Source organism: Xenopus laevis, chromosome 2S (genome assembly GCF_017654675.1).
Source record: "Xenopus laevis strain J_2021 chromosome 2S, Xenopus_laevis_v10.1, whole genome shotgun sequence".
NCBI classification, from domain to species: Eukaryota; Metazoa; Chordata; class Amphibia; order Anura; family Pipidae; genus Xenopus; species Xenopus laevis.
The window spans coordinates 58,106,308-58,132,520 of NC_054374.1; the positions used below are offsets into that span (position 1 = coordinate 58,106,308).

At 38.0% G+C, this 26,213-nt stretch overlaps 1 protein-coding gene across 16 annotated transcripts in view; it reads left to right on the forward strand.

Annotated features, from left to right (window-relative positions):
• plekha6.S (pleckstrin homology domain containing A6 S homeolog) overlaps positions 1-26,213 on the forward strand; it is a 128,403-nt gene that overhangs the window by 49,635 nt on the left and 52,555 nt on the right. For 15 of the 16 annotated variants that reach the window (XM_041583828.1, XM_041583829.1, XM_041583835.1 and 12 more), the window contains 6 exons: positions 634-1,038; positions 1,266-1,767; positions 4,451-4,537; positions 13,647-13,724; positions 16,577-16,645; positions 22,857-22,937. In XM_041583828.1, coding sequence (XP_041439762.1) covers positions 634-1,038; positions 1,266-1,767; positions 4,451-4,537; positions 13,647-13,724; positions 16,577-16,645; positions 22,857-22,937 — 1,222 coding nt within the window. The remainder of the gene's footprint in view (positions 1-633; positions 1,039-1,265; positions 1,768-4,450; positions 4,538-13,646; positions 13,725-16,576; positions 16,646-22,856; positions 22,938-26,213) is intronic. The other variant, XM_041583832.1, reaches the window with a different exon arrangement.

Genomic DNA, 26,213 nt, shown 5'->3' on the forward strand with positions numbered 1-26,213 from the left:
CCTTGAAACCATTGGTGTGTGTGTTAGAGCAGTAGAAGGACTGGATGTCCATAGTCACCCATTTACACACACACTCAAATGTCATATTATTTAAAATGGACAACAAATGACATGTGTCTTGAAGATATTATTTCAAATTGATGACAATCGGTTGGATTGTTATTGGTCTATCCACATAGATGCTTGTACTGTTAGGATCAGCCTTAAACTCAGACTCACTGTTACTTGGAACTTAATTACCTATGTAGCAGTTCTTAATAATGTTTTTCTAATTGCAACTGCTTTTTATTTTAAGGGCAACTAAAGGACTCGGAACAGTGATTTATTTACATTCAGATTAAAGTATTCTCAGCATTTACAATTTGATCATAGTTACAAAATACTTTCCTGACTGTCAGAAAGTCTGACACAAATCCAGTGCAGAAAAGTGCTTGGTAAATCGTCCATTGTTACTGCTTTTTAATATACGGATCTTTAATGTATATGACCCTATGAAATTCACCTCATAAAGCAAGCATAGTAACTGTAAGGCACTACGATATTTCTACAAAAAAGTTTTTTTTCCTGTAAATCATGTCAATTGCAGTAATCAATTTACAAACGACTCTCATCATACAATGGTATAATCTGCAGGTTGGAAAGACAGGACAACATACCACCAATAAAGGATTGTGAATCTGAGACCAGAAGCCGTGGTGAGGGAGATGGGAGAGGTTCTGAAAAGATGGAGAATAGGTCCGAATCCAAGGATGAGCCTCTAACCAAAGTAATTGGGAGAGGGGTTCCCCCAGATAGACCTCCTGACCTGCAGCCACCCAGGCACTTGCCTGAAGGGGAACAGCCAATGCAACCCAATGAATGGGGTTTCCCTCCTTCTTCTGGCCGACCAGCAAGCACTGCCTTCTCAGAGAGCCAGAGGCATGGTAACTTACCACAAACTCACCCAACAAAAATGGCACAGAGGCAGAACTCTATGTCACAGCTACAACAGTGGGTTAACTTGAAGAGGGCAGCAGCTCCCACTGAGGAGGCACATGGGTAAGTAAACTGTGTGCATGAGAAAGATTGGAAATGTGACAAAAATATATTATTATTGTCAAAATGTTAATGTTTGTATCACATGAAACAAGCCTGAAAGTATATGTGATGGAAGAAGGTGTATGTTTGTGCTATGCTATGTGTTTTTCTCTCGTCAGTCTTTGAGAATTTTTTAAGTATAACAGATGAATGAGGATCTTTTTCTTTTTCATTCTTCATCCATCTAGCCCCAGCGGGTTCTTCTCAGGATCCCTCAGAATACCTGAATATTATTCCCAAGGCTCTCCTCAGTACCTTGATGGCTACCAGTATTACAACACACCTGCAAGTTCACGGCCAGACAGTATCTGCTCAATGCCTGCTTTTGATAGGGGAGTTCCCCAGTGGGGTACAGAAGACAAAAGGCAGATCCACCGTAACCTAGTTCCGTATTACCCACGTGACTGGAAGGAGCCTGGGAACTATGGACATCAGACTGAGGTGTTAGTTCCCTGTCCACAGCTGTATTACCAGGAAACAGATGCTGTGTGTGGATCCCTTAGACGGCTTTCATTACAGCCTCGCTCTCAATCAGTACCCCGTTCCCCTAGTCACGGAGCTTACAACACACGCCCAAGGGTTTACTCTCCTGTTCATTTCCCCAGTGCCAGGTTTGATGGTGTTACACAGGATGATATTTTTGGAGAACCAACAACATATACTATGAGACGTTCGATCAGCTCCCCAAAAGTGAGTTTTTTTTTTAAAATAGTATATATATATATATATATATATATATATATATATATATATATATATATATATATATATATATATATATATATATATATATATATATATATATATATTCACAAAACTGGAGCACTCATATATGCAGCAGCAACTGCCTGGGTGCAGTCTTCAAAAAATTATGTAGACCAATTTGCTGTACAAAAAGCCGCACTACCAGGTCTTGTCAAAGGTCTACAAAAGAAAATATTTATTTCGACGTTTCGGCTTCTATACTGAAGCCTTTCTCAAGAGGCTTCAGTATAGAATCCGAAATATATATATATATATATATATATATATATATATATATATATATATATATATATATATATATATATATATATATATATATATATATATATACATATACATATATATATATATACATATATATATATATATATATATACATATATATACATATATACATATATATATACATATATATATATATATATATATATATATATACATATATATATATATATACATATATATACATATATATACATATATACATATATATATATATATATATATATATATATATATATATATATATATATATATATATATATATTTCGTATATGTATAATATATATTGTGTGCTCTGTGTATATGCATTAAATTCTGACCACATATCCATGTAAAAGCTGCTGTAGCACCTTCCATGCATATTAATTTATCCTTTGTGGAGATATATATATAAAACAGTTTCAGATTTGACATCTTATTCACTATTATTTGGTGGTCTGTGCAGCCTGATAATATTTATGATAGTCTTTATTTATGGACTTTGCCATGGTGAATACACATTTGTCTAATTGAATATTACAATGTACGGTTGTGTACAGAATTAATAGCAGTCCGACAATCTCTTTTTTGTAGAAATTATATTTATACATGGCAAATAATTTACTACTGGTTGTAGTAGAGTAATAGAGAACCAACATGACATGCATGCATGCATGCATGCATGCTGCTGATTATGTGTTATTGAATCATTAATTAAGGTTTGTTCAGAATAATAGCAGTGTGGAGTTCAATTAGTGAGGTCATTAGTTCTGTGAAAAAGCAGTTGTCAATTACAGCCCTTATTTAAGGAAGGAATGCAGCAATTGGTGTGCATGCTGGTTATAGTGCATTTCTCTCTGAAAATCTGAGTAAAATTGGTCAGTCTAGATAGACATTGTTCAAAAGAGCAGTGTACTTTAAAGTGGACCTGTCACTGAAAGACATGAAAGAAAATGTAAAACTACCATTCGATGGATAGAAGAATAGCCAAAATGGCAAAGACTCCACCAATGATCAGCTCCAAGAAGATCAAGAAGGTCTGAAGTAGGAAGACCATTCCTCTAAGCCAGAGGTCCCCAACCTTTTTCACCCTTGAGCAACATTCAGATGTAAAAAGAGTTGGGGAGCAACACAAGCATGAAAAATGTTCCTGGGAGATGACAAATAAGGGCTGAGTTGGATATTAGTAGCCCCTATGTGGACTGGTAGCCTACAGGAGGCTCCATTTGGCAGTACAGCTGGTTTTTATACAACCAAAACTTGCCTCCAAGCCTGGAATTCAAAAATAATCACCTGTTTGAGGCCACTGAGAGCAACATCCAAGGGGTTGGGGAGCAACATGTTGCTCTCAAGCTACTGGTTGGGGATCACTGCTCTAAGCCAAGCTATTGGCAAGAAGCCTCTGCAAAGTCACATTGTTGAAAAAAAGATGTGCTGAGGTTACAATTTGCCAAAGAACACATTGACTGGCCTAAAGAGAAATGGCACAACATATTGTGGACTGATGAAAGCAAGATTGGTCTTTTTTGGCTCTAGGGGCCACAGACAGTTCATCAGAGGACCCCAAACACTGAATTCAAGCGACAGTACACTGTGAAGCATGGTGGTGCAAGCATCATGATGTGGGGATTTTTTCTCATACTATGGTGTTGAGTCTATTCATCGCTTACCAGGATTCATGGATTTGTTTTCATACATCAAAATAATTGAAGACGTCAAGTTGCCTTATGCAAAGAGGAAATGCCCTTGAAATGGGTGTTTCAACAAGACAACGACCCCAAACACAAACAACAAGTAAACCGTAACAGTAAACAAGCAATATCTTGGTTCCAGACCAACAAGATTCATGTTATGGAGTGGCCAGACCAGTCCCCAGACCTTAATCCAATAAAAATGCTGTTTCTAGGCAAAGCCAAAAAATACAGAAGAACTGAGGAATGTTACAGGTGCCAGAAGTTGGTTGACTCCATGCAACACAGATGTGCAACAGTTCTCAGAAACAGTGGTTAATACAACTAAATATTAATTAAGTGATTCAAAGGAAAGCTAAATCTTGAAACAATTTTAATTGTATACAGTGAACATTTGAGTTTGTATAAAAGAATGCAGACGCTGCTATTTTTTTTGAACAGCCTAATATTCCCTTTTCTTCACTTTCTGTAAAGGAATAGCACATGTGTTAAATTGTTCTACATGTTTTGATTTGGAATAGAATGTGCAGTGTTCCCAATGTATTTGTGTTTATGGAAATAAAAGCTATTATAAGGATTTTGAGCTTTATTCACTTTTTTAAACCCACTGCTATTATGCTAAACACAGTGGTAACAATGTTTTTTTTTCTCCTCAGTATGGCTGCATAGATGACAGACATCCTCTACCAGTTGGAGTGTATTCATACAGCTACCCTGTATCAGCACCTCCTCATGATAAAATGGTATGTCCTGTTTTACAGGAAATCATGGTCACCAGGTTGCTGTTGAAAAAACTAATGTAACATGGTATGGTGTACCCTTATTTATTGATTTCCATTTGGCTGTGTTGTTTCTGCAAAGTCATTTCAGTTTTGAAAACTTTGAAGCATAAAATGTAGGTTGTAAGTTAGTTTGGCTTGTGTTAACATGTTTATCTTTTTGAGGTGGTTTGTTGGCACACCAGCATCATTAGTAGGTGTATCATTTATTTTCCCAATTGGCTGTGATTTACTACACTATATTGATTGCAAAATTATGTTAACATTATGATGACTTAGAATTGTCCATTCTCTAACATATTAAAAGTTAGATTAAAGGTTAACCACCCTTTAAAGACTTGGCCAAGGCTCTGAATAGTTTTCAGCAATTGCTATTTTTAACTTTAATGTATACTGTTCTGTACTTCTCCATTTTCTCTCATACTGGGGCACATACTGGCAACACCTAATCTGGCGCAACCAAATGTATGTGCCATTTCGTGCTCATACGCAAATACATTTGCGTTACATTGGCCTTAAAAGATTATTTTTGTTTATGCGCATGTCCCAAATATCAAGCAATTGTGTTGACAGTTATGAGCTCTTTCTTGAAGGCGTGGCTGTGGCTACTGTGGGTAAGTATTGCCCACCTATACAGTAGCATTGATATTTTTCCGACTGGTAGTTTTTGGCATACTTCTAACGCAGTTGTGGTCAGTAGCGCTAGTATGAAAGCATCATTGATTACAAGTCTCGCAACAGAAAATGTGCAGTTTCCAGCACATTCATTGCACTTAAAAACATTTGTGCGCTATGTTATTAAATATACACATGCGCTGGGCAAAGGGTTAACCTGTCCGACCCTTTCAGTGTTAATAAATGAGCCCCACTGTTTTAATCAGTGTAATAATGTTGGATCTTATTTTGACTGAATTCTATTTGTCAGTTTTTTTGATTGTCTTCTTATAACTTTGTGTGTATCCTACATGACATAGCAATTGGAAATCTTTGAGTTTTGTGTAGTTTGTATAAATAACTCTGTGTCAAGTCATTAGTTTGGTGCTAATATGTTTTTTTAACATGGTCTTTGTATCTTAACAGTTCACTTGCTAAAAAGATGCAAATTTGCATCAGTGCTCCTAACCAATGCAGCTCATTAGCATTTTAAAGCAAATGTTTGCAGTGGGTTAAACTAACACAAAATTCTGATATTGCTCCCCATGTAATAGCAGGCATGAATGGGAAGCCATCTGTCACTGAATACATGTTGAAGACTTCTGTACATGTGTGCAGCGGCAAGTGGCTCCCAGTCTTCACATGCTGCACATGGGGCAGCATTGGTGCAGAAATACTGATGGTGCTGATTTGTTTGTATAAGCAGATTAACAGTATCTAGGAAAAAAGTGCACAGGAATCTGACAGTACAGGTATGGGACCTACTATCCAGAATGCTTGGGACCTGGGGCTTTTCGGATAACGGGTCTTTCTGTAATTTGGATCTTCACACCTTAAGACTACTGGAAAATCATGTAAACATTAAATAAACCCAATAGGCTGGTTTTGCTTCCCATAAGGATTTAATTATATCTTAGTTTGGATCAAGTACAAGCTACTGTTTTATTATTATGGAGAAAAAGGAAATCCTTTTTTTAAAAAAAAAAGTCTATGGGAGATGGCCTTTCCATATTTCAGAACTTTTGGATAACGTGTTTCCAGATAACAGATACCATACCTGTATAGTATTTTATAAACTGATATTAAGAAGATATTAAGGAAAATCAACCCCAGTCCTTTTGTATAAAAAGGTGAAAAAAATTAAAACCATGGTAAAATAATAGCTGGGAGGTGTAGACTTCAAAAACTCCAATCAGGAAAGCGCTCACACGATCGTATCACAAACCTATCAAGTCTATTGCAGCATATTTTTTTTACTTTTTATTTAACATTTTGACAGTCAGATGTTATGTCCATTTATTCGTTATATATCATATATTTTAGCTGTAGATTACGGTCTTTTTTTTTCCTGTGATGTAACACCTTTACTGTTCTTACAGACTGTAATATATAAAACCAAGAAAGGAAAAAGAAAAGTGAGAGAATTAAGATAGAGGGGGGGGGGGGGGTTAGGACTCTAGCCAGTTTGAATATACATTCTTTACTGAATACAATGTTTATCAATAGCATAGCTATCATAGTTACCGATCTGGGGCAGTAATTATATCTTAGTCCCATATGATGTATTTACTTCAAGTTGCAGTTCCTGCTAAATTTGGAGGGATTTGGGTTTCACACAAGGTTAACCATGGGGTCCAAATTGTGTTGTAATTGTCCATTTTGTGATGTATCATTGCAGTAAGTTTTTCCATCAAGGACACCCACCAGACCTTTCTTTTAACTTCCTTTAGTGTAGGAATGCCTTCCTTCAATTTGCTGTGGTGCATCTAGTTGCTAGACAAATTTGTGAACATAGTTTAAGTTCCTTCTTGGTGAGGGAATCCGATTTGAAGGTGAGTAGAGCTAGCCAGTGTTCTGATCTGATCTAGAGCTTTCTCTAATAAGATTCTTAGGAGAGCAAACATTTCCTTCCATAGGTCAGAAATTAGTGGGCATTCCCACCACATATGCAGTTTGTCTCCCACTTCTCCACATCCCCTGAAGCAGTTGGGGTTGTGTTGTTTTGCCAGAGTCAGATACCGGTCATACAATAATTTATATGCGTTTTCTTTAACAATTGTGTTGATAGATGCCTTTCTGATGTGATCAAGTGCAAATTCCCAATGATCTATCTCTTGCACATTATTGAGTCTCCTTTGACAGCTAGTTTGGCGTAAATCAGAGACACTTGTCCCCTGCTATGGGGGTGTTCACAGAGGTATTCAAAGAATGTCTTTTGTTTAAAGGTCTTGCCCATTTGTTTTTGTATAAAGTGACTAATTTGTAAGTATTTGTAATGCTCTCAGAGAGGAATAGAATGTTTGTTTTGCAGGTCCTCCCAAGTTATTATGTTGCCAAGTGGGGTCATGATGTTTATGTCTAAAAAGTCATTGTTTAGCCGCCAACTGAAAGATTTTGAATCTTGGCCTGGAGGAAAGGCTGGCTTATGGAATAGTAGAGTATATGGAAATGGGTTTGAGCAAATCTCCTCCTTATATTTAAGCTTCATCTTGTCCCAGAGATTAATGGTGTTTCAGTATTGGGTTTGTGGATGATGATGGGGGGTCTAGCTTCCCGCACAGACCATAAGAAGGTTCTAAGAGATAATGGTGTTAGCAATTGGGCTTCTAAGGAAACCCATCTTAAGGTGGCCATACACGGGCCGATAAAAGCTGCCGACAGACCAAGTCGGCAGCTTATTGGCCCGTGTATGGGGGCCCCTGACGGGCTTCCCCGATCGAGATCTGGCCGAAAGTCGGCCAGATCTCGATCGGATGGGGTTAAAAATCCCGTCGGATCGCGGCCGCATCTGTTCGTTGATGCGGTCCCGCGATCCGACCGCCCGTTTGGCGAACGCTAGGATCCGATCGTTGGGCCCTAGGGCCCACGATCGGATCAGCCCGATATTGCCCACCTCAAGGTGGGCATATCGGAGGGAGATCCGCTCGTTTGGCGACATCGCCAAACGAGCGGATCTATCCGTGTATGGCCACCTTTACAGTATCTGGAGAGAAATTGATCTTGAACATTTGAGACAGCTGGGCTGCTTTTCAGTAGTGATGGAGGTTGGAAAACTTGAGTCCTCCATGTGGAATGGATTACATAAGAATCTTTTTGTTCACCCTAGGATGTTTGTTATTCCAGAAGAATTTGAACATTTCTTTTTTTAAATCCAAATGATTTATTTGTATAGGGAGCGTGCGGAATAAGTACAAAATTCTGGGGACTATTACCATTTTTATGGAGTATAACCTTCCGAGCCATGAAATTGTTTTTTGTGCCAGGAGCGAAGTGTTGAAGTGAGTTGTTTAATCATTGGAAGGTAGTTCTGGGAGTAGAAATCTGCTATTTTTGGTGTTAAGAGGATTCCTAGATACTTAAGGTTTTTTCTTGCCATTTAAATGTAAAATTTAGTTCTAAAAGTTTCTGTACAGGGTTGGTCAAGGATACTGGCAGTGCCTCAGATTTTGAGTTGTTCACTTTAAATCCTGAGAGTGCAGCATATTTATTGATCTCATTAAACAGGTTAGGCAGGGTGGTTTGCGGGCACATGAGGAAAAGTAATGTATTGTCTGTGGACAGGGCAATCTTATAGGAGTCTTTCCATATGGTTATCCCTAAAATATCCGGATTAATTGTGTCTGATTTTTTTGGGCCAGGGGCTTCATGCATAGGGCGAAAAGAAGGGGTGACAATGGGCACCCGTCTTGTCCCATTCTGAATTGCAAAGGATTCCGAATAGTGCCCCTCATTGTAAACTCTGGCCGTAGGGTGGTTTTAAAAAATCATAATTACCTCCCTAAATTGAGTGGTGCAACCTGCTGCATCCAAGTCAGCTTCCAAGAAAGTCCAGTCCACCATGTTGAAGGCCTTTTCCGCATCTAATGATATGAAATATGCTAGGGATATGTAGGCTCACAACATGGTGGAGTAGGTGTGCCATCCTTCTAATGTTGTCCGCTGCATCTCTCTCGGTCACAAATCCCACCTGATCAGGATGTATAAGCATTGGCAGAACCCTTTCCAACCTGTTAGCTAGATTTTTAGCGTATAATTTTTGACCATTGTTGATAAGAGATAACGGGCGATGATTTTAGCAGTACATTGGGTCCTTTGGGTATTTCGGGATAACTGTTATATTGGCCCTTAGCATGTCTGCAGGGAGTTGGCCTTTTTTGTGTAGGAGGTTATTGAAGAGAGATAGCATATGTGGGACTAGTTCTTTTAGAAGAGGGGGATGGTGGTCGGTACGAATTTCAAACGAATTGTGTCCAATTCCTTTATGATTGCTCTGTGCTGCAACTGCTACATGCGATTCAAAATTGAAGAAGGAAAAGGAACTCCCAACAGAATTACTGCAAAAAAAACTTTAATTCCAAGTGGTGGCAAACACGACATGTTTCAGGGAACAATACCCTTCATCAATCACTTTATAAAGGTTATTGTACCTGAAACATGTCGTGTTTGCTACCACTCGGAATTAAAGTTTATTTGCAGTAATTCTGCTGGAATTCATTTTCCTTCTTCAATTTTGGAGTAGTTCTTTTATAAATTGTATAATATAGCATAATAAAGCCATCTGGTCCAGGGGCTTTTCTCGATTTACTGTGTTTGATTACTTCTAGTATTTCCTCCCCAGTTCTTGAGAGTTTTCAATAAATCGTTTTGGCAAGTCACATTGTTCTAAGTAAGATTTTATGTTTTCTATAGTTCCTTCCTTCACAGATGTTTTGCCCCCTTCGTAGAGATATCGTCTGTTTTGATATATTTACCCCTTTGAGTTTTTTATCGACCTGATTAGTGTTGTTGAGGTTTTGCTGGTCAAAAGTTTGGCTAGTAAGGAGTCTGCCTTGTTCCCTTTTTCATAGAACAAAAGTTTTGTGTATGTTAAAGCTTTTTCAGCTTTTTTTATTAGGATTTGTTTAAGTTCCCCTTTTTTGGAAACGTGTTGCTAACGTGGGGGATCTAGATTTATTTTGTGTTTATAGTTGAAGGATTTCTGTCGTAAGTTGTTTGATTCTAGCTTCTCTCAATTTGCGAAGGCAGGAGGCATGTTTAATGAGTCTCCCTCTAGTTTTGAAATAATCCTAAAAAGCAGACCGCATTATATCATGGTCAGACCATGTGTATGGTATGATTTCAGTTTTTTCTGTAATCTCAAGTGAACAGTATTTTGTTTCTGGCTAAGGAGAAAATTTTCCCATCAATGTTTTTGTGCCAGTAGTTAGATTCTCTATTATGTACTAGGTGTGTTTCTGTGAGAATGAGGATTTGTGCCCCTGTTGCTAATTGGTCATGGCATGCCATTCGTCGTTTCACTGGTATATTTAGGCCTTTGCAGTTTAGGGTTGTAATTTTAAGGCGCCATTTTAAGACTAGGGTATTCTCCAGACTCCCGGCACAGGGAGGGTATCCAGTTGCCGAAAGTTTATTGTAAGAGGCAAGACATTGTTAGAAAGTAGATGAATTTAGCGTTTATGGTGGGAGAAGTCATTGCAGAAAGTATAATAACCTTCCCTGAGCACCATTAATTAGCAGGTTACTTAACTCACCAGTTCCCAGTGAGCTGCTTCATTACTATCTATTGAGCAGGGAAGATTTAATCAGCTCTATGGCGTGGTTTAGGTGGTTGCAAGCGGTTGAGTCTCGGAGGGGTTGTTAGATCACTTGGGAGGTGAAAGGCACGTAGAAGCTTTTCTTGTTCTTGTAGGCTTCTGATGGTATGAGTGCGGCCTTGATAAAACACATGAAGTGAAAATGGGTGTCCCCAGTGGTACACATTTTTTTTTTAATTCAAAATCACCAGCACAGCGTCCCCTGCAATCTATTTAACCATATACTCACAACAGAGGAAGAAAAGGTCTTACAAAAAGGTATGATATTTTGCACCCACTGAACAACCCATTATATTTGATTTATTTATAGATATCCAAACACAAAGAAGGATAAGCATGACAAACACAATAACTTCCATAAGAGAGCACAAATTACCACTGAAAGCATGTTGATGGATCTAACCATGAAAAGATGTTCAGTGTGATTTGCGAGGAACCGCAAATGCAATTAGTACAAATGAATTTTCACGTCTGACAGTCTGGATGCTGCAATATGAGAACCTGGTGTGTGTATTATGTGCCATAAGACACCCTAACAGTATGGAGACCCTAGAAAACCTTATATTTTCGGGAAAGTACACATTCTGACAAATCTGTATAAATACATCTTTCTACTGCAACATCCAAACGGCAAAGCCATGCTGAACATAGCTGTTTTTATGGAATTTCTGAAAATTGTCACAAAGCTTGAATTTTGCCCCATTATACACTCCAAACATTTTTCTATGTATAATACAGTCATATAAAAAAGTTTGGGAACCCCTCTTAATTCTTTGGAGATTTGTTTATCACTGGCTGAGCTTTCAAAGTAGCAACTTCCTTTTAATATATAACATGCCTTATGGAAACAGTAGTATTTCAGCAGTGACATATAGAGTATTGGATTAACAGAAAATATGCAATATGCATCATAACAAAATTAGACAGGTGCATAAATGTTGGCACCCCAACAGAGAGATTATATCAATACTTAGTTGAGTCTCCTTTTGCAAATGTAACAGCCTCTAGATACCTCCTATAGCCTTTGATGAGTGTCTGGATTCTGGATGGCCTGATTTTTGATCATTCGTCCATACAAAATCTCTCCAGTTCACTTTAATTTGATGGCTGCCGAGCATGGACAACCTGCTTCAAATATGGCAGCCATTCCAGAACATTGTACTTCTTCCTCTGCATAAATGCCTTTGTAGATTACGAAGTGAGTTTAGGGTCATTGTCTTGTTGGAATATCCAGCCCTTGCGTAACTTCAACTTTGTGACTGATGCTTGAGCATTATCCTGAAGAATTTGTTGATATTGGGTTGAATTCATCCGACCCTTGACTTTAACAAGGACCCCAGTCCCTTAATTAGCCACACAGCCCCACAGCATGATGGAACCTCCACCAAATTTGACAGTAGGTAGCAGGAGTTTTGCGGTGTTCTTCCGCCATGCAAATTGCTTTTTGTTATGACCAAATAACTAGATTTTTGTCTCATCATTCCAAAGCACTTTGTTCCAAAATGACTGTGGCTTGTCAAAATGAGCTTTTTGTAGCCTTCTCCTAAACCATGATACTGAACAATCTTTGTTTTCAGATTGTTTAAGAGTGAGGATCTCATGCTGTAACTCTTCAGAGGAGAGTCAAACAGAAGCACAACTTGCAATTGACCACCTTAAATACCTTTTCTCATGTTTGGACACACCTGCCTATGAAGTTCAAGGCTTAATGAGCTAATCCAACAAGTTTGGTGTTGTCAGTAATCAGTATTGAGCAGTTACATGCATTCAAATTAGCAAAATTACAAGGGTACCCAAATATTTGCAAAGCCAGTTTTTCACATTTCATTAAATTACATACAACTGAATACTGCTTCACTAAAAATCTTTGTTCAGAAAACACCCCAGTACTCAGATGTTCCTGGGAAATGAAAGACATACCACTGCTATCTTTTTTTTGACTGTATATAGATATGAGAGGGAGCTTGGGGCACTGATTTTACACCTTAATTTTTACCATTTCTGTGCATCACTAGTACAGAAAGCATTATGCTGTTTGAGACAAGGCATGGCTCAGGGCACCAGTGGCAGATGTTTTCTGCATAAACTTAAACAGCACTGGCACCCCTATGTCTTGTCCAAACATACTGTATTATAACATACTGATTTTCTTTACTGAGAAAAGTATAACAATCAAATTGTTTGCAGACGTGGGTGACAAATGGTTATATTTTTTTCTGTGAGCTTGATTGACAGTATCCTTAGCCATTGCTCATTGATTGACCACTTATGAATGTTACCGGAAGTGAAAAAGCAGACGTTTCACAAGTGTGGCATGTGCACTACTAGGATTTAAGTTAAACATTTTAACATTGTTTTTTCACACTAGAAATCCCATTGAGAAATATTTTTTTTCCAAAACATTGGGATTTCAACATTTTGCACAACGTATGTGCTTTAAAAAAATTGATAATTTGTACTGTGACGCTGGTTCGATGTATATGCTATAGTTTATGTAAAGTCATTGTATACATGTTTTTAAATATATTAAAACATATTTTCACTATTGCATATACCATGGTGTGCTAAATTGACTAAGGTGTGCATTGGGCTCTTTTAGAAGTACAATCGATTTCTTTTTTTTTTAGATTTGCACTCAAAATCTAGTTGCTTTTAAATCCTCTAATATGTTGTAACCATAAATGATATAAAGATGAACCCACTTTGAATATCATGATACATTTCTAAAATCCCATTTAGCATGGCATTAAGGGACTGTTGCATCAGAAAGTCTGAGGTATGAGTTGGTTGTCCTTACATTGTCTTTCCTCCCTTATCTCACGCAGATGAGTGAGAGTGAGACTCTGATCAGCATGGTGAATAACATGGTACACTCTTCCCCCCGAGCACAGATCTTTATGCAAGTAAGAGCGCACCCTCAAAAGTGTCACCTCGCTTTGCATGAGAACCATCTCCCCATCATCAGACTTTAATGAATTAAGTTATGGTGGTGCTTGAAAGTTTGTGAACCCTTTTTAATATAAATGCCAATATATTCTGCAGCACTGTACAATAAATAGGTGTTTACATTGAAAATACATGTTGCATACAGGAAAACACACCAATACAAAACTTCATAATGAGTATGTTTTTGACAAATTTGTTTAATTGGGTTCTCATGATCTATTTTTAGTATTTGTGCATAAAACAGGTTGCTTGATACATCATATATAAGCAGAAATATTGAAATTTCAAAAAGGGTGACAAACTTTCAAGCTCCACTGTATATTTATGATCCCATGTTTTTCATATTCACTCATAAACTTTAATAATGCAGCTTTTATTGTATATACAATATCCAGGGAAGATTAAAAAAAGATAAATCTATGAAATCCTACAGTCAAATATGCACTGGTATCTTAAGACATTATGATCTGTACTAATCAAGCAGTATTGATGAATTTTTTGTTTAGAAGCTGTAAAAATGAAAATAAACTTTGCTACCGTGTTCAAAATAGGCATTACTTAAAGGGGTTGTACACACTTTTTTCAGTTGAGTTGTTTTCACATTGTTCACCAAAAATATTTTTGCCTTTTTTTTCCCAAAATTGTAGTTTAAACGTTAATGTTCCTGTCTCTGGTGTCTCAGTCTGGCAGCTCAGTAATCCATGTGCTTTTTGAACTGTTAAAAATTGCTACATTTAGTCGATACATTTCTCAGCAGTACTGGTATATTTGGAATATTATTATCAATATAAAAGAGCTGCTTTAGAAAGATATAAGACGGTGAAAATTACACTTCAGTATTAGAAAAAGTCACAAATGGAAAATAGAGAGTAATTGAAAAAAGTCTTTATTTCTGGTGAATTATGTGAAAACAGCTAAAATTAAAAATGTGTTTTAAGGTGAGCAACCTCTTTAAAAGGATTTTGTGGTATAGTTAATTATAGTATAGTTTCCATTATAAATAATTCACTCTGATGATAGCTTGAGGCCGGTGTTTGTCTGAAACATTGCTGGTGTCTGGGTCAGAACCCTTAATTCAATACAGGTTTTTAAGATTTCTTTTTGTTGGTGCAGTCTATTATCCGTTTGCTGGATATACTGTATGATGTGACCTGCACCCATTACTAACAATATGACAAACAGGTGCTGACAACATTGTTGTGTAAATAACTCCCTCTACCATATAAAATATGATTCCTGAACCAACATATTTTTTTTTCTGTAATAGCCTGATCTTGTGCTTTCAGAAAGAGCCAGCACTTCACAGTAGATCTGCTTTCCGTTAAGCTACTGTTTCTCCTACTCAATTTTATGTGGTGCATACCTCCCAACATTTTGAAAATAAAAACAGGGCCAAAATTTGGCACGCATAGCGTGGCAAAATTTTTTTGACCCCCTAATTACCATGTTCATTTAACTAAATGTCGCAGGTTATAATAGTTTGAACATATTTCTTTGTTTGTTTTCCCAGTAATTACAGTTTTGCTAAGGTGAATTGCCCTTTAAACTGTGAGTCTAACTTTTCCCAAGGGACTTATGTTATATTGTTACAATTTGCTTATCTAGATTGCTCATCTAGATACATTTGAATTGTTACAAATCTTATTTTGTCTTCTGTCGTGGTTGTTCTAGACTCTGCCAAAAACCAATTAAGTTAGAAACTGTTTATTTTTCTGGCTGTTCAGTGCAGAGAAAAATTGGACTTTCCAATACAAATGAGGGACTGCAGGTTGAGCTGTCAAAAGAGGGACTGTCCCTCTAAAAATGGGACAGTAGGGAGTTATGCGTGGTGGATGTTGTGGGGGTACTTGGATTTTTCCTATTGCTATTCTCATATCTACACCTAGAAATGCGGTTGTCTGGGAACTGTTATCATGTTACATTACCATTGTTTTATTGATAGGCTTTTAGGGGTAAGGGAAGAAGGATAGTAGCACTCCAACTTGCAGTGCAGCATTTAAGAATGACTAAAGTTTATCAGAGCTCAAGTCGCCAGGGCACCTGGGAAACTAACATATCTATCCTCAAGCCAAATTTCAAATTTAAATATAATAAAATCTGTTATCTCACTCATTTACTCACTCAGTAAGTTTAAGTCAGAGCAGGGATCCCATTAATATGGCCAGATAGCGTCTGTAAACAACATCTCCATTGACAACAGCTAGAAGGCAATGTTGTGACTCATGAAGAGGTAAGATGGAAACATACTGAACCAGTTTTCATACAACTGGCACTTTTAATTCATAGGTGGCAATTGGCTAGCTTTTCAGCAATTTGAAGACCTTTTTTTATTTTAAGTGAGACTCTAAATTGTGATTATGGAAAGGTAATTGTTGGAAGAATGGTAACCATTTTGTGCACATTAGCTAATTTTTCAACAAATACTTAAAACAACCAGATGCATGCCAGCTAAAACTGAAGGTATTTGCAGCTCACTCAACTATGGAGGCACCGAATCATTCTGCCCGACCGAACTGAATCAGAATCCTAATTTGCATATGCAAGTTATGGACAGGGAAGGAAATCTCGTGGCTTTTTGTCACAAAACAAGGAAGTAAAAAATGTTTTCCCCTTCCCACCCCTAATTTGCATATGCAAATTAGGATTCGGTTCGATATTCACCCGAATCTTTAGCGGAGGATTCAGGGTTCGTCCGAATCCAAAAAAGTGGATTTGGTGCATCCCTAAAATCAACTCTAGAAGCACAGACATCTTCATGAGAATAAGAATACACATGCAAGATAAAAATAAATGTATCTTTTGTTCCTAGGTTTCCCCATACGCAGACCCATACAGAGAAGCCCTTCAGAGCTACAAGATTAATGAACAGGACACTGATGTAAGAAAGCATTTTTGTGAGACTTAAAATTTTATATATATGACAGCACCACTGAATAAAGAAACTTACTGTGGATATGGGGGTGGACAATCATGAGTAGGAATCCACTCCTTCAGGATACAAACAATTCAGTAGGTCACAGCACTCCCATCATTCTTTGCATTGCTGAAGTTAAATCACATATGTCCAGGCAGCAATGTTAACGTTTTGAAGCATCCGCTTCCTTTATTAATCCATACATGTCTGGTCTATCAATCACAGGTTTAAAATGCACATCATCACATAGTAACATAATAAGTTAGGTTGAAAAAAGACACACTTATATCAAGTTTAACTGCTTAAGTCTATATTCAACCTATGCTAGTTGATCCAGAGGAATGCCAAAAAAAACCCTTTTGAAGCCTCTTCTATTTGCATCAGAGGGGGAAAAAATTCCTTCCTGACTCCAAGATGACAATCAGACCAATCCCTGGATCAACTTTGATATGATCTTCCATAACGCTGTATTCCCTCACTTGTTAAAAAAAAATCTAACCTTTCTTAAAGCTACTTAATATATCAGGCATCCCGACTGATTTAGGGAGAGAATTCTACATCTTTATGGCTCTCACTGTAAAAAAAAAAAAACCCTTCTGAACATTTAGCCGGAACCTATTTTTTTCTAATCTAAATAGGTTTCAGTGTGTCAGCTGAAATGACCTTCTGGTAAATAAAGCATTAGAGAGATAATGAATGATAAAAAAAGTCATTCACCTGGGATGTAAAAATATCCAAGCCACATATACCCTTAATGGGACTGCACTAAGGAAATCCATTATGGAAATGGCCCTTGGAGTCCTTGTAGATGATAAACTTGGCTGTAGCAAGCAATGCCAGTCCCCTTTATATTTATACATAGTTATCATATCACCCCTCAAGCGCCTATTCTCCAGCGTGAACAACCTTAGCTTGGCCAGTCTTTCCTCATAGCTGAGGTTTTCCAAACTTTTTGCCAGCTTAGTTGCCCTTCTCTGGACCTTCGCTAATTCAATAATGTCCTGTTTCAGCACTGGAGACCAAAACTGTACGGCGTATTCTAGATGAGCCTTACCAGCGCTCTGTACAGTGGAAGAATGACCCCTCCTCCTGCGAATCTATGCCCCTTTTAATACAGTTCAATACCTTGTTTGCCCTTGCAGCTGCCAACTGGCTTGCATGCTGCAGCTAAGTTTATTATCTACAAGGACTCCAGGGTCCTTTTCAATTATGAATTTGCCAAGTGCATTAAGAGTATAAGTGGCTTGTATATTTTTACATCCCAGGTTCATGGATGCCGCATCCTGGATGGAATTAATTGGACTGTATAGTTTTGTGTCATCTGCAAACACTGATACATTACTTACAATACCCTTCCCTAAATCATTAACGAACAAGTTAAATAAAAGTGGACCAATACAAAGCCCCAAGGGAGCCTGCTAAGAACCTTTCTTCAAGTAGAGAATGTACCATTGACAACCACCCTATGTACCAGATCCTGTAGCCAGATTCCTATTCATGTGCAAACTTCAAAAGCCCTTCGTTAAGAAAGCAGTAGTTTGTGGGGCACTGTATCAAATACTTTGACAAAATCCAAATAGATCACATCTACTGCTACCCCTCTGTCCAGCATCTTACTTACCTCATCACACAAAGCTATCAAATTATTCTAACATGACCTACCCTTCGTAAAGCCATGTTAATTACTGTTCATAATGCCACTCTCCAGGACAAAATATTGAATGCGATTCCTTAAGAGGCCTTCAAGTAATTTGCCCACCACAGATGTCAAATTTACTAGCCTATAATTACCAGGCTTTCTCCAATCCAAAGGTGCCAAACCAGATGAAAGAGAGTCTGAAAAAATCAGAAATAGAGCCCACTCTAAAACTGTACTAAGTTCTCTTAGTATCCAAGGGTGTATTTCATCTGGCGCCTTGTTCACGTACATTTTTACTAAAGTTTTATAAACTTTATCCTGAGTCAGCCACTGACTAGTTTGAGTTGTGTGTCAACAGTGCAACTATGAGGTGGGTCTTGGAACTCTGACGCCTCTATTGTATACATTGAAGAAAAGAACTGATTCAGCACATTTTCCTTTTCAGTATCTGTTACAACTATGCTGGTGCCATTATTTAAAGGATCGACACTCTCAACCCACATCTTTTTACTATGAAATACTTATAAAAATGTTTTGGGATTAGATTTAGCCTCTGTTGCAATGCACTCCTCATTTTCCACCTTTGCTTTCCTGATAGCTGTTTACAACATGTATTATAGTGTTTATATTCATTAAATGCAGCTTCTGTCCCCACAGACTTGTTGCTTTTAAATGCATTTCTCTATATTTACTTCTATATTAAGCCACATAGGGTGGTTCTTAGTGCTTCTACATTTACTTCTTAATGGAATACATTGAGAACAGTAACAATTTAATATAATTTTAAATGACAATCATTTCTGTTCTGTGTTTTTAGCAAAAAAACATAATGCCCCAATCTATGTTCTGAAGGGCAGCCCTCAAGGAGCTAAAATTTGCTTTTCTGAAATTCAGGCTTTTTGTTGCCCCGGTGTATATTTGTTTTCTTTGCACCAAACACTAAATGAGATCACTTTATTGTCACTATTACCCAAGGGTTCAATTGAGCCATTAGAGATAACTAGATGTAGAATAGCATGGTTTCTGGTTGGTTCTTCAACAACCTGTGCCTAGAATTTTCATGCAACTAGTTTATAAACTTCCCATCAATTGTCCTGGCAGTACTGTTGCTCCAGTCAATATCTGGGTAATTAAAATCCCCCCGTTATCATTACATTCCTCAAGTTGCAGCCTTTTTTGTTCGAATTGGGAGCTTAGCCTCCTCCACTTCACTTACATTAGGGGGTCTAATTATAGCATGCACCTACAATTAATTTGCTGGACACATTACAATTAGGGATGTACCGAATCCAGGATTCGGTTCGGGATTCGGCCAAGATTCTGCCTTTTTCAGCAGGATTCTGATTCGGCCGAATCCTTGTGCCTGGCCAATCCGAATCCTAATTTGCATATGCAAATTGTGGGGAGGGCGGGATTTTACCTGACTTTTTATTACAAAACAAGGAAGCAAACTGATTTTTTTTCCACTTTTTCCTTTCCTGCCCCTAATTTGCATATGCAAATTTGGATTCGTAATCGGTTCGGTATTCGGCCCAATCTTCCAAGATGGATTCGGGAATTTGGCAGAATCCAAAATAGTGGATTCGGTGCATCCCTAATTACAATCAGTGAAGAGCTCCACCCATAAGGGTTCAGCCCCCCCCCCCATTTTTAACACTAACAAAGACATAGCCCTCCTTTTTTTCTTTTGCCTCTGTCCCTGCCATCTACACCAATCATATCAGTGCCAGTACCTCCAGCTCTCCCATTTTACCAGTTAGACTTCTTGCATCTGAAAACATACAGTTTATACTGGTACCAGCATGAGAATTTTCTAAAAACATGTGGTCTTCCCTGTCCTGGCCAGTACCCCTAACCAAATCTCCTCTACCGTTTTCCCTTACTATGCCCACTTCCTCATCTAACCTGTCTTCCACAGAATCCTTTACTGTACCCCCCCCCACACACACACACACACACACACACACCTAGTTTAAAATATCCTCCAACCCTCTAGCCATAGTCTCCCCCAAAGCTGCTGCACTATCATCTTTGAGGTGCAGCCCATCCCTCTCAAAGTGCCAGTAGCCAACTGAGACATCAGCCCAGTTCTCCAGACACCCAAAGCCCTCCTCGCACAACAATCACTTTGTGCAATAAGCTCCCGCTGTCGCCTTAACATTGTTCATGGCACAGCTAATATCTCTTACAACCATTCCTTACATCACTATGGAATTAGGAAGTTTGCAATTTTTAAAATAGTTTTAAGGTTATCAGGTGTTTTAATTTGCACAATGCACTTTAATATATGTCAACACTAATTTGGGAGTAATATTGCACAGCGATAACACATGAGTAACTACATGAATATTTTTGAAATGTATATTGATATATATACACATCAGGATGTATTTGAAATAAGGCTGCACTATTGTTGTTAATTACCACATGTGGGTAATGATATTTGGGAACATTATAGGTGTAGACTGATATGTATGTGTGTGTATATATATATATATATATATATATATATATATATATATATATATATATATATATATATATATATATTTATGTGTATATATATATATTTATGTGTATATATATATATATATATAAATTTGAGAAATGGTAATAGTTTGTTACTAGTTATCATTCCTGGTACTATGTTAGCAGTTTACCCGGTTACATAGTTACATAGTTAGTTACATAGTTAAATTGGGTTGAAAAAAGACAAAGTCCATCAAGTTCAACCCCTCCAAATGAAAACCCAGCATCCATACATACACCCCTCCCTACTTTTAATTAAATTCTATATACCCATACCTATACTAACTATAGAGCTTAGTATCACAATACTAAGTAATTATGGAAGTAATTATGTTGTGCAGATCTCAAGAGAGGAAAGAGAAGTTACCCTGCTACATGTATTTATTATATTAACAACTGGGGAACATGTATTAAGAAATTTCTTAGGTATATAAGAGATGTAACTGGTTATAGCCACACCTCTTCTGATGAAGCACCCAATGGTGCGAAACGAGTCAGGAGGACCCCTTAGAGTCTGCTGATCAGATTTTACGATGAGAGCACACCTGCATCTCTCACACATAAATACATGCCACTGCTGCTCATACACCACATACATGTGACAAGACACACCTGGGGGCAAATTCACTAAAACGCGAAGTGGCTAGCGCAAATGCGCCACGTGACGTCATTTCATTACTTCGCCGATTTACTAACGGGCGCTGGCGTAAATTTGCTAGCGAAGTGGACCTACTCTATGGCTACTTCGCACCCTTATGCCAGGCGAAGTTGCGCTATGGCGAAGGGACGTAACTATGCTAATTCACTAACTTGCGGAATTTCATGAACGTTAACTCTTGCTCCAGACTTGCCTTCGCCAACTGAGACCAGACGAAGTGCAATAGAGTAGATAGGGCTTGCTTCAAAAAAAAAGTTGAAATTTTTTCGAAGTCCCAAAAAACACTGGCGTCTTTTCCTTTTTTAAGGGTGATAGGCTGAAAAAGATCGTACATTTTTGTTGGGGGTACCCTCCTTCCCCCCCTACATTTCCTAACATATGGCACCTAAACTAAACAGTGGGCACATGTATAGGGCAAAATAACAACTTATGAAGCTTTCCCAGCTTGTGTAGTGTAATGTATTTGGTGCTACACATTCGTCCATTGTACTTTAACTTGGCACCGTATGCAAATTAGGCATCGCTAGCGTAACTTCGCTTTGCTTGACGAATTAACGCTAGCACAACTTCGCTACCGTTCGACTTCCTGAGCGCAACTTCAGATCTTGGTGAATTTGCCCCTTGGAGTGATAACGGCAAACCCTCTTGCACTCCTATTTACACTGGGTACTTACAGTCTCTCAAGTGCAATTCCTCAAAAATGCCTTTAAGTTTATATGCCTTTAGCGTTAACTCTACTAAACATTTAATTCACATGCAACACTTGTTTAGCAGCTCCCACATTCGCTGTGCAGTCACAGACTTATTGAGGTATCACATGTTATACACATGCTACAATCACATGACCCATAATCTCTTACAGTCTCTTACAGTGTTATAGTCTATGGGCCAATACACATTACCGAGCATCCGTAAATGTTTACAAAACATAGGAAAGCATGTTATGCATAATTAGAAAAAGTCACCCAAATAAAGAAAAAGAAAATTTAAAACTAAAAATCTAAATTTAAAGAAACAAATAGAAATAATAATTGACATAGTTGCAGGGTCTATTGATCCAGTAAACCTCTCTAAATTTGAGTCACTTGAATTATCCCTTGTAATTTCACAGCATGTTCCAGGACCATAAACTGCATATCATCATGATTGTGATGTTCACCTGCATAAAGTCACTGAGGAATGTTTGGATTTGTTCCTCACAAGAGTCAGAAAATTGTGGGAATGAGCAGCTCTGCTTTGATAACTAGAGAAACTTTGCATGCTGTTTTGAGCATTCCAGTAATGCACGTAAATTTGTTTGACTGTTACGTGAAATAATATTTTATAAATCATGACATTTCTTCCTCTAGAAACTCCTTGGTCAGCTATGTGAACAGCACAAAGCAGTAAGAGAACAAGACCGGCTGGTGCAGCAACTTAGAGCAGAAAAGGTAAGTGTGACAGTAACAAAAAATAGCATACATAATCAAAGAGCGGCATTAATTGATTAAAGAAGAACTATATCTTCAGAAGAAGACTTAAAGTGGACTTGTCACCCAGACATAAAAAGCTGTATAATAAAAGTGTGTTTCAAATTAAACATGAAATCCAAATTAGTTTTTTTTTATTAAATCATTCATAGCTGTTGTAAACTCTTTTATATAGAGGCAGGGCCGACAATTACTTTTACTTTCTATTAAGCACTTCCTAGATATCACTGCACTCCCCCCATTCCCGCTCTCAATTCACCTTATAATTGTGTAGCCAGTGCATGGGGAGGGGCATCAGGTCCCCCATTCTGGTGCACAACAAGATTTTGAGATGATGCGAGGCTTGCCTTAATAACAGTGTCCAGAAAATGGCCCCTGCCTGCTTGCTATAATTATGAATTCCCAGACCAAAGGAAACAATATTAAAATAATTTATATACTGTAATAAAGTTTATTTTGCTTGACAAATGTGATAAAATAGGATTTGTAATAATTTTTTCGGGTGATAGGTCCCCTTTAACTAAAGGATAATTTATATCCTTATAAAACACAAAAGCCATGAATATGTTGTTAATTATATCCTTATAAACGGTGAGTACTAATGTCATCAGTTATAAACGATGAGTAGTGATGTCATTTCTGTCACATGACTCACTGAAACTTGTGTATTATAACCTGTATAAAACCTGTATGGTCATGAAACTCCTTGGTAACTTTTAATATCCTTATAATGTAGAAGAGGGGGTACTTTATTCACTGTATAAGTGATCAATCAGTGAATTAAATATACATATGAATACATTTTTTACATCTGTTTACTTTGACCCATCATAGAGCCATCATCACCATCATTGAGCCACCATTTTATTATATTCTATATACACACTCACAGAATACAAGATATGTTGGAAATGGAAGTTGTAACTATAACACCACAATTGTACAAGTTAGAAGATGTCTCTACACTCTTCGACTAATGTAACTTGGAAGGTATATGTGCCCTTGGTATGTCTGTGATGACACAGAACCCTTTCTGAGCCAGGGGACACTCTTTTGTACTTGAATTGACTGTTTGTTATAATTGCTGCATTGGGCAATATGATAACATTCAAACTAGCAATGCTCTCTACAAAGAGAACATTCATGTGAAAGTATCTATGTCTATTCATGTGAAAGTATCTATGAGAGCTGGACTCAACCTCCAGGACCACAAGGTACATGTAAGCAAACACTAAAAAATTCCTGCAACTCAAAATTACTCATAGAAACAAACTTCTCCTACCCCCCAAGGCAGTAAGGATCCATACTCCCACTATTGTTTTAAAAACAACAGACCCTATCCCAGAGCCAGGCCAGACGCCCTAGGCAACCTGGCTGGTCGCAGAGCCGGCTGAGCGTGCACGGACTGGCTTGCATGCGCAAAATAGCAGTCCTGCACGCTTGCATGAACCAGTGCGCATGCGTGGAAGCGCAAATGCCAGAGGCAGACATGGAGAGAGGGGACCAGACATGAGGTAGGCGACAGAGAAGGTAAGTGCCTAGCTCCCCCCCCAGCTTTGCGCCCTAGGCACATGCCTGCTCTGTCTAGCCCTAGTTCCAGCTCTGCCCTACCCATTAAAGGAGAAAGGTTAAAACGAAGTACATTTTATCAGAAAGGTCTAGTTAAATACAATCTTAAAGGCATCCTGTCATCGGTAAACATGTTTTTTTCAAAACGCAACAGTTAATAGTGCTACTCCAGCAGAATTCTACACTGAAATTCATTTCTCAAAAGAGCAAACAGATTTTTTTATATTCAATTTTTAAATCTGACATGGGGCTAGACATTTTGTCAATTTCCCAGCTGCCCCTGGTCATGTGACTTGTGCCTGCACTTTAGGAGAGAAATGCTTTATGGCAGGCTGCTGTTTTTCCTTCTCAATGTAACTGAATGTGTCTTAGTGAGACATGGGTTTTTACTATTGAGTGTTGTTCTTAGATCTACCAGGCAGCTGTTATCTTGTTACCTTCCCATTGTTCTTTTGTTTGGCTGCTGGGGGGAAAAGGGAGGGGGGTGATATCACTCCAACTTGCAGTACAGCAGTAAAGGGTGATTGAAGTTTATCAGAGCACAAGTCACATGACTTGGGGCAGCTGGGAAATTGACAATATGTCTAGCCCCATGTCAGATTTCAAAATTGAATTTAAAAAAATCTGTTTGCTCTTTTGAGAAATGGATTTCAGTGCAGAATTCTGCTGGCGCAGCACTATTAACTGATTCATTTTGGAAAAAATGTTTTTTCCCATGACAGTATCCCTCACAGTATTGCTGCTCTGAGTCCTCTTTGAAAAGTTCCAACAAGTTCTTTTCTTCTTATTCTTTACACTTGGGCTTAGTATCCGATTTCCTCCTTATAGCTCAAACCCTCTGCCAGCGGCAACCTGCCTGCGCAGCTTCCTCACTCTCCCTGCCTTTCCTTGATGTAGTCTGAGCCTAGAGTGGAGCCTGCTGCCAGAGACACAGCAGGGAAGTTACATCACACAGAACTGATATGGCAGCTGCAATCTTAGGCAAAGAGAGAGAACTTTTGTGGTATGCTAGAGCATTCTGCAGAATAAAAATAGTATTCTAGCTTGCATTATTGTGGCTAATCTATTGGTAATAAAATGCATTTCTATCTTTTCTTCTCCTTTAAGGAAAGAATAAGGGAATATTTGAAGGAAAAAACACAGCAAGTCCAGTTGATTTGACTTATTTCTATAGCTATACATATTGGACATAAAACTGTCTTTCATATTTCGGATGAGGACCCCAGGCTTTCATATTTGGGGTGATTTGTTCTGATACCTAATAGTATGTGGAAAAAAAGATGCTGAGGGGTGGAAGTTTTGAGGGGATATTTGGAAATGTCACCAAAATTTGCAAATTTAGGAAAGGTACTTTCCGAAAATATATGGTTTTCTGGGGTGAACATGCTTTTTTCTACTTTTGCCCCCCCCCCCCAAAAAAACTATGTAAATGTATTGATTTTGCAGTACCTAAAATGACAGACCATAGGGTTATCTTCATTTTGGGGCCCCTATATGCCAAATGCTTAGGTAAACCTATACATATTGGACATAAAACCGTTCAGAGGACCCCAGGCTTTCATATTTTGGGTGATTTGTCAAGATGCATAGATATACCAAAGCAGGTGGCATGTGCATACCCCAAATAAAATAGTGCATATGAATTTTCTCTGCTGTCGATTTGCCTTC